At 40.0% G+C, this 21,751-nt stretch overlaps 1 protein-coding gene and 1 long non-coding RNA gene across 2 annotated transcripts; both read right to left on the bottom strand.

Moving 5' to 3' along the window:
* Positions 1–1,356: 1,356 nt before the first annotated feature.
* Positions 1,357–2,384, bottom strand: LOC119745988. Its single transcript, XR_005273679.1, has 2 exons — positions 2,250–2,384; positions 1,357–2,073 (listed from the first exon to the last, which is right to left on the bottom strand). It is a non-coding gene; the product is annotated as an uncharacterized LOC119745988 (long non-coding RNA).
* A 62-nt stretch (positions 2,385–2,446) lies between these two features.
* On the bottom strand, positions 2,447–21,019 carry LOC119745987 (fibronectin-like). Its single transcript, XM_038222729.1, is given in 20 exon segments — positions 2,447–3,142; positions 3,481–3,557; positions 4,223–4,373; positions 4,728–4,780; positions 5,238–5,403; positions 6,100–6,318; positions 6,726–6,839; positions 7,316–7,464; positions 8,024–8,174; positions 8,978–9,016; positions 9,910–10,158; positions 11,163–11,174; positions 11,527–11,751; positions 11,754–11,813; positions 12,742–13,059; positions 13,467–13,763; positions 16,025–16,294; positions 16,728–16,820; positions 17,262–17,447; positions 20,868–21,019. Coding segments are annotated over 20 exon segments (2,913 nt in total). The 5' UTR covers positions 20,947–21,019; the 3' UTR covers positions 2,447–3,137.
* Between the last annotated feature and the right edge of the window lie 732 nt (positions 21,020–21,751).

Genomic DNA, 21,751 nt, shown 5'->3' with positions numbered 1-21,751 from the left:
AAACAGCAAGGCTAACCCCTTACAAATATTAATTTGTCAGAAATATCAAATTTTGCCCAATTTTCATGATTTTGATGAAAACAGCAAGGTTAACCCCTTACAAATGTTAATTTGGCAGAAATATCAACCTTTGCCCACTTTTGATGAAAACAGCAAGGCTAACCCCTTACAAATGTTAATTTGTCAGAAATATCAAATTTTGCCCAATTTTCATGATTTTGATGAAAACAGCAAGGTTAACCCCTTACAAATGTTAATTTGTCAGAAATATCAAATTTTGCCCAATTTTGATGAAAACAGCAAGGCTAACCCCTTACAAATATTAATTTGTCAGAAATATCAAATTTTGCCCAATTTTCATGATTTTGATGAAAACAGCAAGGTTAACCCCTTACAAATGTTAATTTGGCAGAAATATCAACCTTTGCCCAATTTTGATGAAAACAGCAAGGCTAACCCCTTACAAATGTTAATTTGTCAGAAATATCAAATTTTGCCCAATTTTCATGATTTTGATGAAAACAGCAAGGTTAACCCCTTACAAACGTTAATTTGTCAGAAATATAAAATTTTGCCCAATTTTGATGAAAACAGCAAGGCTAACCCCTTACAAATGTTAATTTGTCAGAAATATCAAATTTTGCCCAATTTTGATGAAAACAGCAAGGCTAACCCCTTACAAATATTAATTTGTCAGAAATATCAAATTTTGCCCAATTTTCATGATTTTGATGAAAACAGCAAGGTTAACCCCTTACAAATGTTAATTTGGCAGAAATATCAACTTTTGCCCAATTTTGATGAAAACAGCAAGGCTAACCCCTTACAAATGTTAATTGTCAGAAATATCAAATTTTCATGATTTTGATGAAAACAGCAAGGTTAAGCCCTTACAAATGTTAATTTGTCAGAAAAACCAAATTTTCATGAATTGATGAAAACAGCAAGGTTAACCCCTTACAAACGTTTATTTGTCAGAAATATCAACTTTTGCCCAATTTTGATGAAAACAGCAAGGCTAACCCCTTACAAATGTTAATCTGTCAGAAATATCAAATTTTGATGAAAACAGCAAGGTTAACCTTGTTAATCAAAGTACACAGATGAAGGAAAAAAACCCCAAAATTTACGTCGCATTCATGCAAAAATCAGAATGGATTGTAAATAGTTATGTGTGTACATTATTATGTAGATGTGTCTTTAGTGAGTGTGTGTACATAAAAGGGGGAAAGGAGAACAGCTCTGAACTTGGAATATTTCATTCATTGTTAATTTTCCTTTTTTTTTTAAAATATATATTCATATATATAATGAGATATATGACATATCTCAAGAAATGTCAATTTTTGGCCAAAATTACGACATTTCCTGGTTTTCTTTTATTCGTATTGTAACCTAAGGTGTAGACTTAAATTTTAAGTTCTTCATAGTATTTAAATACATGTACTGTATAGAATATGCTCATGGTTAATTGGAAATTACGTAACAATTTTTAAGAAATGGTAATGTTTGAGTTTGTTGGTGAAAAATCATTAAACCATAAGGCTGTAGCCTTGTTATTTTTAAAACAAATTTTATGGGTTATAAGTTTTTTCCAAACAGAAAATGAACATTTTGACAATCAATAGACGGTTCGGGATGTTATTTCTACATATTAAATTTTGGCGTTTTTTTTATGCAAGACTATAGCCTTGCTGTAATAGCCTTGCATGCAAGACTATAGTCTTGCAAGACTATAGTCTTGCTGTAAGAGCCTTGCATGCAAGACTATAGCCTTGCTGTATGCAAGACTATAGTCTTGCTGTAATAGCATTGTATGCAAGACTATAGCCTTGCTGTAATAGCCTTGCATGCAAGACTATAGCCTTGCTGTATGCAAGACTATAGTCTTGCTGTAAGAGCCTTGCATGCAAGACTATAGTCTTGCTGTAAGAGCCTTGCATGCAAGACTATAGTCTTGCTGAAAGAGCCTTGCATGCAAGACTATAGTATGCAAGACTATAGTCTTGCTGTAATAGCCTTGTATGCAAGACTATAGCCTTGCTGTAATAGCCTTGCATGCAAGACTATAGCCTTGCTGTATGCAAGACTATAGTCTTGCTGTAAGAGGCTTGTATGCAAGACTATAGCCTTGCTGTAATAGCCCTTGCTGTATGCAAGACTATAGTCTTGCTGTAATAGCCTTGTATGCAAGACTATGGCCTTACTGTATAGTCTTGCTGTAAGAGCCTTGCATGCAAGACTATAACCTTGCTGTAATAGCCTTGCATGCAAGACTATAGCCTTGCTGTATGCAAGACTATAGTCTTGCTGTATGCAAGACTATAGTCTTGCAGTATGCAAGACTATAGTCTTGCTGTAAGAGCCTTGCATGCAAGACTATAGCTTTGTTTTTTAAAGTAACTTCAAGATAAGCTTTGAAAAATTTATATCCAAAAATGAAAACTTCATTACTGCATCCGAAGCTTCCTTTAGGTTTATTGACGTTTCCGGCCAGAGTTATGGTTAAAACATTTTTCCCAAGTTTGATGTTGAATCAAAATTTTTTAACACTCGTAAGAAATGCAAACTTAACATGTTACTAGAAATATAAAAGCAGCCTACGTGCCTAAATCAAAATGGTTATGGCAAGATCATGCTTTTATTAATATCTGAAAATACCTAAAAATATATTTTACTTGTTAGAAAATCATAATTTGTCGAAATACAAAAGTAGCACCACCATCAGTAATATAATAAGACTCTACATAATTATCTACATAAAATGCATCTAAAGTATCTGGGAGGGTACATACATACTATATTATTTTTGTTTTTGGGGGGGGGGGGTTAAAAATAGGTTATTTGCTAAAATGCAAATGTATATAACTTTCCCTGTAAGAACAGTAGCCAAGAATTATAGTTGTCTTTAGTACAGATGTTTTCCAGGACCTTATGCTAATTTTCTCTTTTTACCACTTTGCATCACAAAAATGGGTTGCATTAATTTTCACTTCAAACTGGAATAAAGAAGAAGAAATAGCTACATTAGCAGTACCTCTAGCTGCACAGCTCAACTAGGTAGCATCAGCTCATTCCAATAACACTGATCTCAGCTCAGATCGACTTGAAGACTTTGGAGTCAAGCCGGCATCTTGTTACACTGGAAAATATATTTTTTTATAAAGAAAAGAAAGACAAATGATTAGAAAAACTATTAGAAACAATTCTAGCTCTGTATAATGTGTCACTCTCACAACGCAACCAGGAAATCAGGACCTACAAATTTGAAGAAATGTTCAAGATTCCACTGAAATGAACTTAATTTTGCAAGAATTTAAAAGGCACCTTGTCCTACAGAAACACGACTTTAACAATGGATTTTTGATCGGACATTTTTACTCTTCTTAGGGTGGGCATGTTTGCAGGGCCTCAGCAGGGGTGTAGTGACAATGAACGCACCCCGGATAAGTATTTTCCCGAGGGTAGGATTTGACTTACCGCATCGTAGTCCGTTAGCCTCCCACATCGGAGCCTCCTGTCCCGTGCGGGCTCCATTCTCAGTCACACAGTAACACCTTGGGTGAACAAAAGCAGACAAGATTACTCCAAATCAATAATTACATTAATAAGTGGCCACCGATTACACTGAGAATGTAACAAAAATGAAGATTATAATTCCATGTTTATTCCCGTTAGCTTGATAAAGATTTTACAAATTGCCAATTTTCAATAAACGTCATCCTTTTGGATGGATGTAACATGTTGGATGGATGAACATTGCAAGGGTTAAACAACACTGACTGAATAAAGTCGGAAAGGGGAATGGCCATCGTTCATATCAAGGCCACGGCCCAATATCATGGTGCTCTTAATAGAGCTCTCTCATAGGACGCCATCTTCGTAGAAAAATGATAAATGTATATTCAACTAAAATTCTAAACACGAGTGCGTGTTGCTAGAAATTTCTTCAAAATACGGCACAGCCGATGCGCGTCACGAATATTTGACGCCCAAAATGCCAATGCACGTGATAATCTGTAGGAATTGACGTCATTTGAGAGAGCCCTATCAAAAGAATTCAGAGGCAGAATTTGATTACACTGAATCTGGTTGGCACAACTTTGCCGCTTCAGTACCATGAAATTGGCCGAAGGATTTGCCAAAATGTTGTTGAACTGAGTGGACTAGTGGTAGGCAGGGGGAGGGGGGGGGAGGGGGGGGGGGGAGTGGGCAAGCTTACATGGTTCCTGAGCACTGTTTAGGCTGATAGTAGCCATCACTACGGCAGTGGGGCAACTGAGCAGCCATGGCTGGCTGTCCAGTCAGACGTGCTTCATCCAATGCCTGGCGGGCTGCGTTATACTCACGCCGACACAGGGGTTCATCAGCAGCTGAAACAAAAAAGATTGAACAGGCCATCCTTTGAGAGTATGAGGTACTGTAATGACGTCGCACTGGTACATTTTTACAATGTGAAAGTTTCAAATTGAAGTTTGACTTCTAAACTGGTTCAATAAAAACAGTTTACCATTAGTACCCAGAAAATGACATGTAAGTATACATCGAATGCATTAATATTCCATTCCTATCAAAAATGTTCTTTTCCATTCTTAGTGGGTTACAGATGTATTTTGTTTTACAAGCCAAGTAGGTCCATGCACACTTGAAAAATAGTACTTTAGCGTAAAAAAACCCTGACTTTCAAACAACAAAAGTGAATGAAATTCAAGTGGATGTTTACTTACTGCAGTGGGGCTCTCTGAGAGCTGGTGGCCTCCTCCCAGGAACACAGAAACAGCTGACGAAAATTAAAGATAAGGAAATACCAGAATATCAAATTGAACACATTAATAACTAACTTTGATTAATGATCAATTTACTTGAATTCTGGAGATGTTCATTTTCAAAGTGTACTAATTTCAAGTTGAAAGACGTTTTAAGAAAGAAAGAGAGTAAGAGTTAAAGAAAATAGGAACAAAATGTATATGAAAGTATTCAAAAGGAAATCTTACAAAAAGATAAAGTGAAAAATCAACAAGCACAATAAAGACTCACAGTAATTTGATTTATATTAAACAGAAACCGAGTGTGTAGATAACTAAATTTCAAAATGATAAGTATACATCTTGATGTTGTCATTTAGGATGCAAATGATTCAATACAACCAACTCTGTCCCTGTTTGAGTAGATTCTTGCGACAAAGTGTCTTGCCCATGGACACACAAACCACATCAAAATACAACAGTCTTACTCACAAGAGTCCATGGCACTCCTCCACACCAAACTCGTCTTCGCAGTACGGTATCGGCACGCCATACAATGGAGGGCGCTGTACGCCGTCAGCGACCTCATCCCACAGGAAGTTGACCCGCCGAGTGACTGCGTCTACCTCTGACTCCCCACACTGCTTAGAGGATTTGGCTGAAGAGACAGAAATACAGAAAAAGAGTTTCTTCCTGTAAACCTTTTTTAAACCCAGATCACTGACTGACTTACTGACACACTGGATCACCTCAGGTTTTTTTTTTTGGGGGGGGGGGTGTCCCCATCGGTGTTGACAACAACACAGTCCAAAAGTAAATTAACCGATTTCTGGGCAATTCCACGAAATGCCAAAACTTAAAAAAAATCCAAATGCCACGAATGAAACATGTACATGTATATCACTTTGAAGCTTCTTAGCTGTATTTTATCGAAATATAGTTTATTTCTGTTCAACAATTCAGCTGTTATGAAAAATTAATAAATAAGAGCACACACAAAATCTATTTGCCAGAGTACCACTGACACACTAGTGTTTTGAGCCGATGTCTACTACAGCAGAAAAGTTGGATGAATAATGTCTTTTTTAAATCATTGTTTTATCAAAATAAAAATCCACGTTATGATTTTAAATTGTATTTAGCACACTGTTCAATTGTCTTAAACATATGTCTGACACCGTGGAACTGCCCTTTGCAGTACTGTATTGTATTACTATTACAGGACATTTTTCATTTCTTGTAATAATTGAATAATGAAGATTGAATAATAATAACGACTCCTTGAAGTTAAAAAGGGATTTATACATCTCGAGCACCCCCCCCCCCCCTCCCTCATCCTGTAGTTCGTACTCACACGACGGGGGTACCACAGGGGTGGTGAACATAGCCGGTGATGCCATGGTCGGTCCAGCCTCATTGGAGCTGAACACGGCTGTAATCCTGGCATGGTATTCTTGGTCAGTCCTCAGGCCTTCCAGGACAGCAGTCATCTTGGAGCCATCCACGGTCAGTCGTTCCCAGACGGTGGCCGGGTCACGGAATTCCTCCGAGTCTGTGTATTCTATCCTGTATTCTGCCATGCAAATTGGATTTTAAAATATGCAACAATTCTTTTTTTAGTCCTGACAATTTATTTGCGAACTTGACTCTTTGCAGGGAAAACATTTGGTACATTGTTTAAATTGGGTTATTTCCAGTGTTGCTATGGTAGCAGTGTCCATGTGGATACTTTACTGCATTTAGTTTTTATTTGTCCAAAAAATAATAATAAAAAAGGCAGTTCAGTCACAGAATTTTTAAGTAAGTACAACTCTCAAGTGATCATTATTCGTGAACAAATCATGGAATTTTGTGTCACGCATCTGCTCCAAGTCAATATACTATTATAAAAAACTGAACACTCTAGTGATTTTATCGCATCCTGCAAAAAAATTAAATAAATAAGAAAAAAAAAAAAAAAATTGTGCCCTCATAGCTTACCTGTGACATCCTGTCTCTCAGGTGGAGGGAGCCAATTCAGGATTGCCTTGGCTGAAGTTGGGCCGGCTACAGTCACTTGAGTAACGGTGAATCTCGCTGGTTGGGCACCTTTTGCTTCAAAAACAACAGGTATTTTATTCCTAACGATTCCTAAATTAATAATAATAATTTGGGAGGCTAATCATCCTTACTCGCAGCTGGTATGCTGAATTGCAAAGGATGCGGCTACAACGTGGTCGGGCCGCTGGCTTGTAAAGGCGCCCATGGCAGCCAGCCACATCGCGACAAATATGACCACAGAGCACAGCCTGAGATCGAAGTGTTTGATTTTTCCAGAGGGAGGAAAAGCGGAGGGCCCAAAAAAAACCCCTCGTGGCACAGGAGAGAACCAACGCACAACTCTACTCACGTATGGCACGTATGGCCCGCGGCCGGGATTCGAACCAGGGCCACAGTGGTGTGATGCGAGCGCTTTACGCACAACCCACCAATGCCACTCAAGGGTGAGTGAAAAATCTAATTAAAATTGGAGGATACAGGACTGTTAGGGCCAAATGGTCAAAAAAATGGAGTCAAAAATAACCACTAACCTGGGTCTCTAGATGTCACAAACACTGCTTCGCTCACTTCACTCCTTCGCTGGGGGTCCAACACCAACTGCACGGCAAACTCGAACTGGACGCCAGGCAGGAGAAAATCTACCATGTAGTTGGTGTCACGGGTCCGTTCCTCTAAAAATCTGAGGTACGGAGGGGAAAAAACATCAGTACCAGAGAGAGAAGTAAATTTTACAAGTTATGAAAAAAAATTACAGAGTGCGATTTGAAAAAAAAAACAAAAAACAAACTATAAAATTATGAAAAAAAGTCTTTGAGGATTCCTTCAAGAAAATTCCAACAAGCTCCGAACAGTTTCCACATAGGATCCTATACGTGATGCTTAAGGATTTGAAGATGGGTCATTGTATCAATTTGGGGTCCATTTTTTCCTGTCCCCGTTACATCTGACATCTATGATTATATAATTCTGATGCACTTCTTAATGTGTGATTTCTCCAAGAGTGATTATGAACAGCAAACTAGCTACCCAGAGGCAAGTTCAGAGATAACAGGGACAGGTAAAATGTCACACTCTGAAACATAAATTCTATAGAATGACCCTGATGCCTTATAAGATAGCCAATACAGGCCAATAGGTATCTTGAAAGATCCTATAGGAACCAAAAACCTATAAAGATCCTATAGGATTCTTTTACAACTTTTATCTAGAAACAAATTTTTTATTTTTTTTTAACTTACTCTCTTTGGAGTGGGGAGCGATAACGAACGTTGTAGAAACGATTGTCGGTGACGAGTTGAGAGTCTCCAAGGGTTTGATCGACCCAAGAGATCCGGGCTGAGGTCGGGGAGAGAACGGTAGCTGCTACGCTGGTTGGGGGTGGGATCACCTCTAGACGGTTGATACAAAAAGTGTGATCAATCAATATTATCTTTCATTTCTACTAAAATTTTATGATCGATTTTATGATATATAATGAAAATTTTATGATATATGGTTGTCACATCTGTCGTCATGATTACTGATTACTTCATTGATCATTTGTTTATCAGTGAGATCATAATCTAATCATCAAGATCACCATTGAGGTTATTGCAGGGATGCAACCGGACGCAGGCATTTTTTTGCAGGAAACTTGAGGCATACACTAGCAGTCAGATCAGCCAACATTCCAGAAAGTTTGCATTGCTTTCCCTCAAGCCATGACCACTGCACATGACCACAGGCATCATTTTTGCTTTGCGTGGCCATTAAGCTACAATTTGTCCCTTTTTTCATTTTTCTGCTTGACACTAACCAGTTCACATCGGATGACGTGTATACATGCAAAGGTTTTGCGGTATTCGGAACTGATGACGGATAAACACGCAACGAGCGGGGCCGGAAATATCTGTCTGCAACCCGCTCGCAGCGAGCAATGCCGGAAACATCAGGGTGTGCTACCCGCAGATGGCCTGAACCCATCTGGCATCAAGGTTTGTGAAAAAAAATCCCGCACCTGGGTCCGGTCATGTCAAACTAAATCCTGCCACGAACTTGTTAAGCTGCCATATTTTTTGGGCTTTGCGCGGACATTAAGCTACAAGTTTTTCCCTTATTTGGGCTGCTTTGTATGGGCACTGAGCTACCGGGTTTTTTTTTTGGGGGGGGGGAAGGAGAATGTCATGCAAACTTCAAACGAGGAAAAAACCTGCCTCTTTGGATGTCCTCTGCTGGAGTCGCGGCAAAACCCCCTAAAGATATTTGAAACAAACTGGTATCTTGAAAACTTAAGATCAAGGGCGCTAGGTTTTTGGTCACCAACAAAAAGAAGATGCTCACATCTCCATAAAAACTAAACAACTATCGTTAGATGACTGCGACAGTTATATATCATAGCTATAACTGTTTTTATCACCTTTTCAAAGTACTTAAGTGTTGTATACATAGGTTTATAATGGTAGTTAAAATAAGTAAAGACTTGATAAAAGCAGAGCTTATTGCAGGAAACAAAACTCTTTACAGCTGCAAAAGAGGGCTAACCAGCGCAACATTTTTGTAAAAGCTTCTACTGGGGGCAGGAAAGTTTGGCAGCATTTTTTCAGCCACGCTACTGGAAAAAGTTCCAAAAACATCCAAGCTGCACAAGACTTTCTACAGTTTTTTCTTCTCCAATTTTTAATGGCACACACAGGAAATATAAAATTAATAAAAAAAAATAATGCATGCCTGATTCAAACCAAACTAGGACAGCACAGAGATTTTTCTACAACTCATCACAGCGGGAAAACGTTAGACCAACAGAGATCTATCGAGCCTAGTAACTCACAACCTTTATCAGAGATCAGAGGGAAGACATGTACAGTCACATAGAAGGATGCACGGTACTGTTGGATGCAAGACTGTCTATTCTATCAACCATCAAGAAGCACATGCAGGACCCACAACAACACGAACATGTTTTGCAATCCATGGTAGAGTTACTAACCCTCTACATCACATGAGTAAAGAAATACTGAAAAAAACACTGAAAGAAAGCTTGTCTACAAACAACTCTTAACGTCAGTAGCTCAATAGTGGGGATGCAGGCAGGGGAAGCCTAGCGGGGGTCACACATTGAAGCATTACGACAGCAGGTATATGCTACCTGGCACGGACACCGGCCCCTGGGAACCGGTATCTGGGTTTCTCCTAGGGTTCCGATTGCAACCTTCCGTCAGGAACATTGTCCGGACGTCGGCCACCCGGCTGCGATAGCCCTGCTCCTCCATGCAGTCATCCTGCAGTCGCTGGAGGCAGTTGAGGTACTGCAGGATGCGGGGGCAGATGTCGCCTTCCCCGCGGGGTCTGGACTCGAACTGTTGGATGCACCGCTGCTGCTGCGCACATCGCTCCTCTGCATTGGAACCATTGGGCACTTCTTGGTTCTCACAAGAGCGACAGTTACATGTACATGTTTTTCACTAATCGGGGCAACCTATCTCTCCTTACAGGCATGCAAGACTAGATCAGTTTTTGTTTCTAGAGATGCTTAAATATCGACAACCCTTGTTTAGCATAAATATACAGCCTGCAGGTGAGGCACTAATTTGGACTTAGCGCACATGAACTCCCTCACAAGGGGAAAGTTAGGAGGGAATCTTGAACACATTACCCTGTATGCCTAGTGCGCACACGAAACGATACAAGTTTGCGCGCATTCAGAATAACTTAATCGTGCTCAGTGATCATGCAAGTTGTCCGTTAAACAAAGCTCTCATGAGTCGTCATGAAGCGCCAATTACTGTTCATACATATTGAGCGGATGAGGCACCGTCACTTATATATTCTTCCTATCAAGACTGGCCAACAGGTGTTTTTTTAGCCCACTACCGTCCAGAAACCACAGGCCTTGAGATCTACATTGCCACAGGCACTTTCAGGGGGTTTTGAAAATTTAAGCCAAATGCAAAACATTAATGAGTGTTTTTTTTAATTTTCAAAATACATACGAGAGAATTGAAAACAAGATTGGAGAAATAAAATCAAATGTATTACATATTCCACAATGTAACTTTCTCTGTATGTGACCCAAGCAGGCATACAATCATTTCATAAATCTTTGAGGAAAAACGATAAAAAAGTTATTTGGGGGGAAATTTGAAATCTACCTAACACCTTAGCATCTAGGATCAGCCTATTATTTCAAGAGAAATATCTGATTTTAACTTCTGGCAATCCCAGAAACTCGGACATTATTCGTATCTTAAAGTGTCACAACTGGAAGTTAAAATTCAAAATGCAAGATGCAAAACACAATGCAAGATGCTATCACGAAAAACGTACGACAAGACAATCTAAACTACTAAAATGCACTACAACTACTGAGACACACTCACAGTAAGAAAATTAAAAACATACCTGGTGGTGGAGCTGAAATAGTAAAGGGGAAAAAAGAAAGAAATTAGTCTTCTGGAATGAAAAAGTAATTTTAAGAATGCTCTCTTTATATACACACACATTTGGTAGTGTGTGTAAAGACCTGTACAGACATGGACTGAAGATTTGAAAATTTAATGACCATAATTACAAAACAGTGTGTCCAGATAGGCTGCCATTTTGCACATTTACCAAGCGTGAATGACTCTACCAGGATACTAAATTTTAAACCAATCAGTCATTGCATTCTGGCATTAGAAGGGGGGGGGGACCCGTCCGAAAGTAAGAGGAACTGAAAAACCATGGCTCTTTTAGGGTAAGAAAAAAACACAGGGAAAAAGCTTACTCATGGTCTGTAGGCTTCTAGACACTGATTCACTCTGCCCGGCACTGTTGAACTTGAAGACCCTCAGGTAGTAGAACGTGTCCGGCTGCAGGTCCTGGATCTCCACAGATTCCTCTTCCGGTCCTACCTCCATGCTGCCTCCATCGCTGGCTGACCGGTCACGCCCGTAGGTGACCCGGAATCCTTCCGTCTGCTCGGCCGCTACGGCCTCGTTGACCACCCACGGACGACAAGGGTGGTAGGGGAGGAGCTGTAGGTCAGTACCCCCTGGGGTGGGGAGGGAATGCCTGGGGAAGTAACCCAGAGAGAGTACCAACTGGACAGTTCCGGTCGATTAAGTGACCATTCCCACCGAGCCCACTTATCCAGCCTGCCCGACCCATTTGCTGGGTCGGCAACAACTAATTCGGAGAGTGTTAGGACTGGCAAGTTCTAAAACTTTGAACAAATTAGCTCAGGCAATATCGAGCTTTTGCAAGAACTGTTTCTATAAACGTTTAATAGGTGGTGTTACAGTCAAGTCCATCACACAGCCAGTCATAAGTAAATCAAGGGCGGATCCAGAACACAATTTTTTTGGGGGGGGCCCAAAAAATTTTTGGTCCCCCCAAAAAATTGGATTCTAGATGCTCTGTGGTGCGATCTGAGGCAATTTCTGACCACTTTAACCAATTTTTTTTGAGGAAAAGATGGTGGTGTACTCATTGCCTGCCTTTATTGCGATGTCACATTAACAAAAAAAAAAATTGGTTTCGTTTTTTGGGGGGGGGGGCCATGGACCCCTTTGGCCCCCCCCCCCCCCCTGGATCCGCCCTTGAAGTATATCACAAGCCCAGTCACAGATAACAGGGGATCACTAATAACAAAGAAATTCCCTTTTAATAGTTCATTTCTTCCTCTGTCATAGTTCATTTCAATAGCTAGTGACTTGACTTGGGACTGGAGGACTTGTAATTGACTGTGAGGACTTGTGATGAACTATACAACACTGGTTCTCGGCGTACATGTGCCAGCTTTTGAAAATGCTGTTTAGTATCCTGCAAGTCCTTTGACAAGCTAAGCCCAGGCGCTGCATTTTTGCGTGCACATGCATTCTGTAAACAATGCCTTGGCCAGCCTACTTTTTGTGTCACTCTTTCGTGTAATTTTTGTCATTTCAAGCAGCCATACTCTGTAAAAACTATGAATACATCACTGACACTAAAGACCACTTACTCAGTGGTTCTGGCGGTGCCTGTTGGAGCCACTCAGTGGATTTCACCTCTCCATCTCCGACGTCATTATATGCCTGTACGGTGACCACGTACTCCGAGCCCGTCTTCAAACCGTCCAATTCTTCCTCCGTATCGTCGGGCCCCACGCTAAACAGCGTCAGTTCCCCGCTGGCCGTGCTAGTCAGGCCAAAGCCCACGATGTAGCCTGTCACTTCCGCCTCACCTTCGGGCCTGGTCCAGAAGACTCTGGCCGTTTCGGCCGACGTGACCTCCACATTGACCTGAGCTGGTGCGGCAGGAAGCGGCTTGCTAGGAAGAACTGAGGATCAAACAGAACTAAGCTAGATTCTCTTAGACAATTGGTCTTTGTAACATTACATGCAACTATTTGATTATTATAACTTTTTCAGCAAAAGAACATTAGTTATGTTCTCAATGAGAGTAGGGATTGACTGTTTGATATAAGAATGCAAGAAAGGGTTATTGTGAATAGGATATGTCCATACCAGATTTGTCTAGGGCATTGGCTATGGTTACTACTGTATCTTAGCAATGGTAAAGCCCAATCATAGCCAGAAAATTCCTGATTCGGACACTGCCCTAATAGCACAGGTATAAGAAGAAAAACCAAACATTGAAGCCTTAAAAGTGACTTTGTGGACACTTTTTCTTGTGGGGTAAAGAGAACAAAAACACAGCTTAATTAAAGGTGTTATGACGACATACCTACAGGGTCCGGAGCAGGTTGTGTCCATGTTGTTGATGTGGTTTCACTCTGACCGACACTACTGACCGACTTGACCTTGAAGACGTACTCTTCATCCGGAACCAAACCGGTCAGTTCAACCAGCATGGTGCTTGGCTCCACGGACCCGGTAGTCAGCTTACCGTCCGGGTAGCTTGACGGTCCGTACAGGTAGTCATAGCGTGTGACACTAGAGGAGGTAGGACTCCACATCACAATGGCGGTCTCGGGGGAGGATGGGTTGGCTTTCAGGTTAGCTGGGGCAGTCGGGGCTCCGGCTTGTATAGATGGGTGAACAAGCAATAAGAGTGTAGTAAATAAAACACACATTTAAAAAAAACCTCCCGCAGAATTTTCCTGAGAAGAATCCTGCAAAATCCAACTGTTGAGTGAACCAATTAGCAACTGAGCTATAAGTACACTAATAGTAGCTGAGGTGCATTCATCAAACTACTGCAAAACATGGTGTTGGATTTGGATAATTGTGATGAGTTAGGGCTACAAATTAAACAGAAAAGGCTGGCTTTAAGCTTGTTTTTGTTGGGTGGGGGTTCACAATAAAAATGGGACCATATATAAAGCTTCATCCATTAATACTTTGAACAAGTGTTTGCAAAGTGCTAAAAAACGGTGGAGAAAAGAAGTTTATACAGACCTGCAAACTTGACCACTGGATTAGCCGCATGCCTTACTTTGTACCTAATTCAATGACTAAGGTTTTGTTGTGATATACTATTTAAACATACTTGTAAAAAAGACCGATTCAGTAGTCGGTCGAGTGTTTCAGCAAAATCTGCTTATGTGAGCAATATTTTATGGGTTAAACTATTACAATTTAACAAGAACGTGTACAGTTTTGTTTCTTGCCCATGCTTGACAGCCATTTTCCAGAAAATAATTCTATCCACAAAAGTTCTGTATGCTTAAAGGGAATATACATCATTTGCTTTTGCTGTAATTTTCAGAAATGGATGGAATTGGGGGGTTGGAAATATATAGGAAATATAGTTACAGTGACTTTTTTGAGGTTTTGAGTTCGAAAATGCTATAAAAACCAAGAAACACAATCATTTTCCTGTAGTCTGGTTCCCTGACTCCATTTAACAAGAAACAGAGCAGTTTACATATATTGGGGAATTGTAAGGTCAGGGAACCAGTCTAGCTGGCTTGTACCCGTTCATAGGTGTGTAATCGATTGCAAACAAGTGCGATGGCCAATGGGGGCCAGTATTTGAAAAAAAGCCAGTTTTATCCAACGCTGATCGGCCGATCAGCGTTGGAAATTGATACAAAAATACCACTTTTCTTGAAAATGACAGTATACCAGGTGCCATGATTTTACAGGATGCTTTACACTGTCATTCACTAACAGTCCAGCAAGGTATTTCAAAATGATTTGGTAGTTTTATTTTTTGATGTTTGCAAATGTTGTAATGTCCCTTTAAAAGGAATGAAAAGCATTTCTGTCAAGTGTGATTCCTGTCAAAACTTCACAGCCACACAAATTTGGATTCAGCCATTCTATCCAAATTCTTGAGACTGCAACCCAGTTTCGGTCTCACACCTGCCTAGGTCAACAACAAAGAAAAAGTCAACTACAAAAAAGTTATGACTCCCCATTGACTTTCGACCGCAAGATGTCAAAACAACCCATCATCTAATATGCCCCACGTTACCATGCAGGCCGGATCAAGCCTTTCTCTTAAGGGTGCGAACTGAACTAGTTTTGGTAATTGACTGTCTAGACTGAAGTTTCGGAAAAAGCCCAGAAGGCATTCAACAAAGACAGTAAAGGTAATGAAATAAATGTACACCCAACCCAAACTACCCCTGCATGTAGTAACACCAAACAAAGCTGGGAATTTGGTATGTATATTCTGGGCCAACTGTTATTTCCCATGTTTGACGCAAACTGAAAATTATCTGGACACAGACCTTGCTGATAAAAAGCCCATCAAAATAAAATAATTCTTCTCGAATTTATTCTCCCACACACTATTCTGCTTGGTATAAAACCATATTTGACTTATAATGCATAGTTGATTATTTGTTTTTTGTTCAAGTTTCACAGATTGTCTGTTTCTGCTTTTTTCTTCTTCTGAGAACTAAAACTCAACGGACCAATCAATCAATCTTTCAATATCAATAAATCAAGTAATTAGGCCCTATTACCCAAAGAAATTGATAATCAAGGTCAGTAGTTGAAAAATCAAAGGTTTTTTTTAGTTTACAATGCAACTGAATTTCAGAAACCACAATAGAAACATGGACCAGATTCGCATAACTTAGGATTGGGGTGGGATTAGGATGGGGATTTGGGTGGGATTAGGATGGAGTGGGGATTAAGGTATGGATTGCGGTGGGATTAGGGTGAAGATTGGTGTGGGGATTGTGATGGTGTGGGATTAAGGTATGGATTGGGGTGGGATTAGGATGGGGATTGGGGTGGGATTAGGATGGGGTGGGGATTAAGGTATGGATTGGGGTGGGGATTGGGGTGGGGATTGGGGTGGGAAGAGTAGGGTGTTACACTTCATACCTTGGTACCACTGGTAAAACGCCTCTTCACTGGTTTCCCCACTAGCGACGGCTGCCAGGGTCACCAGGTAGCTGGTACCCGGCTGCAGGTCAGACAGCAAATACTGAGTCAGTTCGGTAGGCAGGTCCATCGTCTGCAGCTCGTTCTCATTGGGGCCGTATTTTAGCTGGTAACCAGTGATGCAGAAGCCGTTGGTTGGTGGGGACCAGGTGACCCTTGCCGAGTCGCTGGATGGGATGGCGTTAAGGTCCTGGGGTCCAGAATGCACTCCTGTTTGGTCGCAGAGTTTGAGGATCAAATGATTAAATAACAACAGTATTACTTTTCAATTAAGAGTTCTTAAAAAAATACCTCAGTTTTTGAAATATACTCGCAGCTCTGTGGGCTATGACTTTAATAACTGCTTTGGGTTTAAAATAGACACATATAGCCCACATATAGCCTAACTAATTGACAATCACTTTTCACAAGAAAATTAATGATCAATGACGGAAAAGCAAACCAGTTTTTAAATGATGGGGAAACAGATGATAAAAGTGGATAAGATTAATGAAAGAATAAGTGAACAAACAAAAAAAACGCAATAAAGGAACAAAAGGAATTCACAGGAAGTACGAAAGGAGAGAAAAAAAGGAAAAACAAACAGAACAACCAACCATCAATTTACAAAACCAAAAAACGAGAATCACAAAAGAAACCGTACTGTCGACTTGACTGAAGCTGCTGTAACGACTCATGCCCTTGGAAGAAGCCGTGGACATGCGAATTAAATAGTTCCCGCATGGTTCGGCCAAATCTGAACACAAGAAAAAACACACACAAATATAATCAACAATCACAGTATTTTCATTCGTTTTTCTCCCTGGACAAGAGATAAAGCAGGGATCTGTATCAAAATTTCTGAGGAACCTGCAAATTCAGGGCAGGTCTCATGAACGTTGTGAGGAGGGAGGGGTGCCCCCTAGAAAAAAAGGGAGAGAAAAAAAGAAAAAGAGGCGCGAAGTCATATTGCTGTTTATTTAATGGGTGGGGGGCCAAATGTCCCTGCCCATCCTCTAAAAAATGGTAAATCGAGAATATGCTGGAAAAGTACAGGGATTCTGGAGGGGGGAATGTGCTTTGGCCCCCTCCAGAAAAAAAACCTGGCGACGCCCATGGAAGCTCTGTGCAATTTTCTGATAGTAAACCAAATTTGTCACTTGTTCACATTTACTGGAATCTTTTGGGGTACTTGTACCTTCGATTTCATAAGAGTTGTCAGCTTTGGCTTCCACCTTCAATTTAATCAGGTTGCCGCCGGCCAGCTTGTACTGCAGGCGGAAACCCTTGACGGTGGCCCCTGGGTCAAGGGTCGGGTCGCCCCACTCCACTCGGATACTGGTTGGGGATGTGAAGAAACTGGTGAATTCTGGCGGCTCAGGTCCTGCAGAAAGATTGATTATACGCACCTTATTGAACACAGAAAAGATAGATGTTGACGTTTTACTTATGGTTCCCCCCCTCCCTGCTGCTTTCTGATCCGTGCCATAAACAAAATATTTTTGTTCGCACAATCAAAATTTATTCACTTTTGAAAGAGAACTTGAATGAACAATCCAACCCTTGTTTGATCATGAAAAAAAATACTTTGCAAGTTTGAAATATGTTTATGACATTTCAAGCAGATATTTAATTTGTGCCAAGCCTAAACTAAGGATGCAAAAGTAACCCCAACCAAGATTCTTTTCATTAGGGTTTCAGAAACCCTTAAAAGAAAAACAAAAGAAGCAGGACAAAAGAAATTGTAGCCTATTGTTGAAGAACAAAAGAACAGCAAAGTTAAAGGATAATTGGAGAAGGGGAAAAATATGGTGAGAGGCAGATTTTGTATCTACTCACACATTTCCCTCTTGGCTAAAAATTATTACTAGGCTGAATCACTAATGCCAAGAACACAAGTACATTAAGACACATACATGTACTTTCTGACAGATTTGTTATGCACACAAGACATACTTGTAGTTTTATAAACCACAAACCAGCAATATGTCTCAGTGGAGATGATTTTATTTTGGTTGATTTTAATAGAAGTGGTTCTTTCATAGAGAAAAAAAACCACCAAATTTATCTATGGTTTTATCAAGCTCCAAATGACAATCCAGGACTGAAAGGTAAAGACCGCTTCAAGAACTGGAGTCAACAACTGTATAAAGCCATGACCAGCCAGTTCTACACCTGATAATCGACACCTGTAGCCCAGACCTTACAAGTTATAACCAGCTTAGCCTATGAGATATGATGACCTTAAGTCAGTGGGGTATGACAGCATGAGATAGATGAGATGTGGTCTGACTCCTGGCATGCATGCAGACAACTAGAGCTGAACGAAACCATGGAGCTCTAGCTCGAAACCATGGAGCTATAAAAAGGAACCAAACCAAGTGCCAAGATATATTGTACCCTGGGTCATGTTTCGGAACGGCAGGTGGTTCCCTCCCATAAAGTTGGGAAATATATCTGTTGCTGCTTATAAATTACATTTATCATGACACTTTTAGATCAGCAAAAAGTCCTCCAAACTCAAGCTTGAGTCTTGATTGAATCTTGATCTGAACTGCCAATAAGTGTTGTTTATTGCAAAACCAGGTGTTTCGGAATTTCTTGTACAGATGAAAACATCAACTCTTTCTGGGAAAGTCTGAATATCAAATGTGATGACATTTCTGGAAAATTCAGGAATATGACACCATGTTACAGAAAGAATTTCCTCCATATCCGCTTTATTTCTAAAGCTTGTAGGGAAAGGAGTGCCAACAGTATCAGAGTACAATTTACAAAAAAGGAATTTGAAATGGTACAGATACATTGCTGAAATGAAAGTAGCGTTATTGCTGTATGTGTTGAACCAGTACTAGCAAGTTATAGGCCTAACGCTGTTTGGGTGCATTTATTATTACTTGGGTATTTTTTTTTTCAGCACTAAATTTTTTTCCAAGAAATGTTTAATGTTTTCCCCAGTGAAGTGCAAGGTGCCAAACCAAGCATTCGAAAATCCTCATAATTTACCTGAAGGCCTAGTTGAGAAGGTTAATGGACCATCAAGACAACTGTCCTTGACGCCCAATTCAGTTCAATACTCTGCTTTGCCTTGCCTTGCTTCTTTGACTTTGTTACAGGCAGTTCTGACAAGCTTTAAACTTGCCTCAAACGATATCAAGGCATGCAAACAAGGTCGACTAACCATGAAAACCAATGCTCTACACTGCAGACACTGTGTTACTTCATGTGAACCCTTAGGCACAACCATGGAGCTAATTTCAAAGGGGAGGACAGCTGATTTTTTTTAGGGAGGGTAACTGAGGAGTTAATCACTTACACAGAGATCAAACGCCTGATGCAATAAATCAAGATATGTCAAAAAAATTTGTTGCATTTTTTTTTTAAACATGTTACTCTTCATAATCTGCACTCACACTTCAATCCCACCCCATCCAATGCAACCCTTAAACTATTTTTTAGAAACGAAATAATTTGAGGGGCTCTTTTTTGAGAACCATTCAGAATTTTGATTCAGAGACCCAAAATTATTTTCAATCAAAATTGTAACAACAGAGTTTTACCCTTTTTAAAATACTCAGGTTAGACAACACATGTGTATGACATTCTTTATACACCTACGCCTTTTACAAAACATGTGGGCCTATATCAGTGACTGTCAGTAACTCAATTACTAGGAATAACGGTCCCAGTCTAGAGATAAAGGGTTTAGGCCTGCTATTTTATTACACCCCTCCAGGTGCTTAAAGTCACCTCAAGAAGTAATAAATTGATGAATGGGGGCTTGTTTTAGAATGGTTCTTACTATAAGGTTTCACTGGGGTGGAAAGTTGAAAGATTATTTCAGTTCTATAATAAAAGTGCTGCCTCAGCAGTATTGTAATGTTATTTGCGGTTACTAGCTCTGCGGTTAAACAGAACGTACGTACACCCCCCCCCCCCCCCTTTGAGTTGCTGATTCTTGCAGGAAGCCAGCTTTTTTTTTTTAACAAAAAGAAAGTTTGATTAAGAGTGATATCTGAGAGTAGGCAAGAAATGATAAATAAAAAGCACCCTTAGCGGGAAAAAAAAGTACTATCAAAACCTCACTCCATAATAAACAGGACTTGGTTATTTATGGGGTTTGGAAAGCCCTGCGACCTTAACCACCCACTTGAACCCCGTAGTGTACAAGAATCATTCAATCAATCAATCTAGTTTTATTTCATAACTTCATAATGAAAACATATACAGTACATAACTTAATAGATAAACAAAACATAAAAGTAAATGACAAAGATAAGTAACAAAGATAAATGAAAAGCAGAGAAGTTATAAGGAAGTTGTAAATGTAAGAAGTCCAAGGACTTATGAAACACTCCCTTTTAAACCCCCCACATACCATATACCATGGAGACTTCCTAGCTCCATGCATATACCATACTGCACACCTGTTGGGGGTACCATACCCCATACCCGCACTACAACAACCATGGTCCGTGGTCCAAACCAACAGTCCTTTTTACCTTTACGTTTGGACGTGACCACTTTTCCTTAATAATATAACCTGAAACATTTCCAAATATTTAAAAGAAAATAAAAAGAAAATGTTCAGGACTCTTATAAAGTTTGTAAACAACAACCAAAGTTTCATTAGTACGCTGTAAAGCCAATAAAATAAGCAATTTCGAAAGTAGTCATGACTTGGACTTGTAATTACAATTTGCTCTCTGCACCAAATTGGAAACTTCAGTTCACGAACGCAAACTAGAGAAAAACGTCTTATTGATTTATTCATAATACACATTTACATGATTTAAGAACTTACGCCCTTCACACGACGCCAGGATCAGCAGTAGTGTTGACAAACACAGCATCAAACCAGAAGAACATGGTATTATCGCCATTTTGCTGAGGTCAGGGAAGGAGCAAGTTGCACCTCGGAGAGCGAAATTTCCAGCAGTGCCGATGTCTAGAAAATGCCACAGCTGGCTAGCTACGTGCTAGTCAAGGCCGGAAGGCTCCATTCTTTAATAGGGAAGGCCAATATATCAACCCCCAAAAGGGCGGGGTAAACCCGGGGTAAACCCGAAACAAACAAAGGAACCCACTTTTTTGGAAATATATCAGCCCTGAATGTTTAAACTTTCACTTTTATCTCACGCACATTTTCAAATTCGTTTGGATTGGATTTTAACACATTTTACTCAGCATAAAGATCACCCCTGTGGAAACTTTTTGGTTTCGTTCAATGGAGATTTTTCGATACAGCCGCGCAGCACGCATGATGTGCATTTAATTTAGGATGGGTTAATTTTATAATCACCAAATTTAACGAAGAGAAATTAACCGAAAATAGATGGAGCCCATATTAGTGGAAATTATGTATAGTTCGAAGGGTCTGTAAAGCAACCTCCGCCTCATAGTGGATGGAGTATAAATAAACCCAGTTGACTTTTAAAGAGAGTTTTGAGAAACAACTTTCCGTTTTCTTCATTTATATGCATTTTGTTCGTAATAAATAAATCTGTCCATAAAAGAAACAGCTGGTTTCAGCTAGCTAATAACGCAGAAGTAATTTGAGGGCAAAAACGGTCGGTTGATGGGCTTTCTAATTTTAATTCCAACTCAGATTGAAGGGGATACTTTCGGCCATAGAAGACGGCCAAAAGAATATTTAAGCAGGGACTCCCTAAATCCTCCCAATACAGA

Source organism: Patiria miniata, unplaced genomic scaffold (genome assembly GCF_015706575.1).
Source record: "Patiria miniata isolate m_02_andy unplaced genomic scaffold, ASM1570657v1 HiC_scaffold_7, whole genome shotgun sequence".
Classification (NCBI taxonomy): domain Eukaryota; kingdom Metazoa; phylum Echinodermata; class Asteroidea; order Valvatida; family Asterinidae; genus Patiria; species Patiria miniata.
Note: the sequence above shows the minus strand (reverse complement) of the source record. Positions and strands in the feature narration are given on the sequence as shown.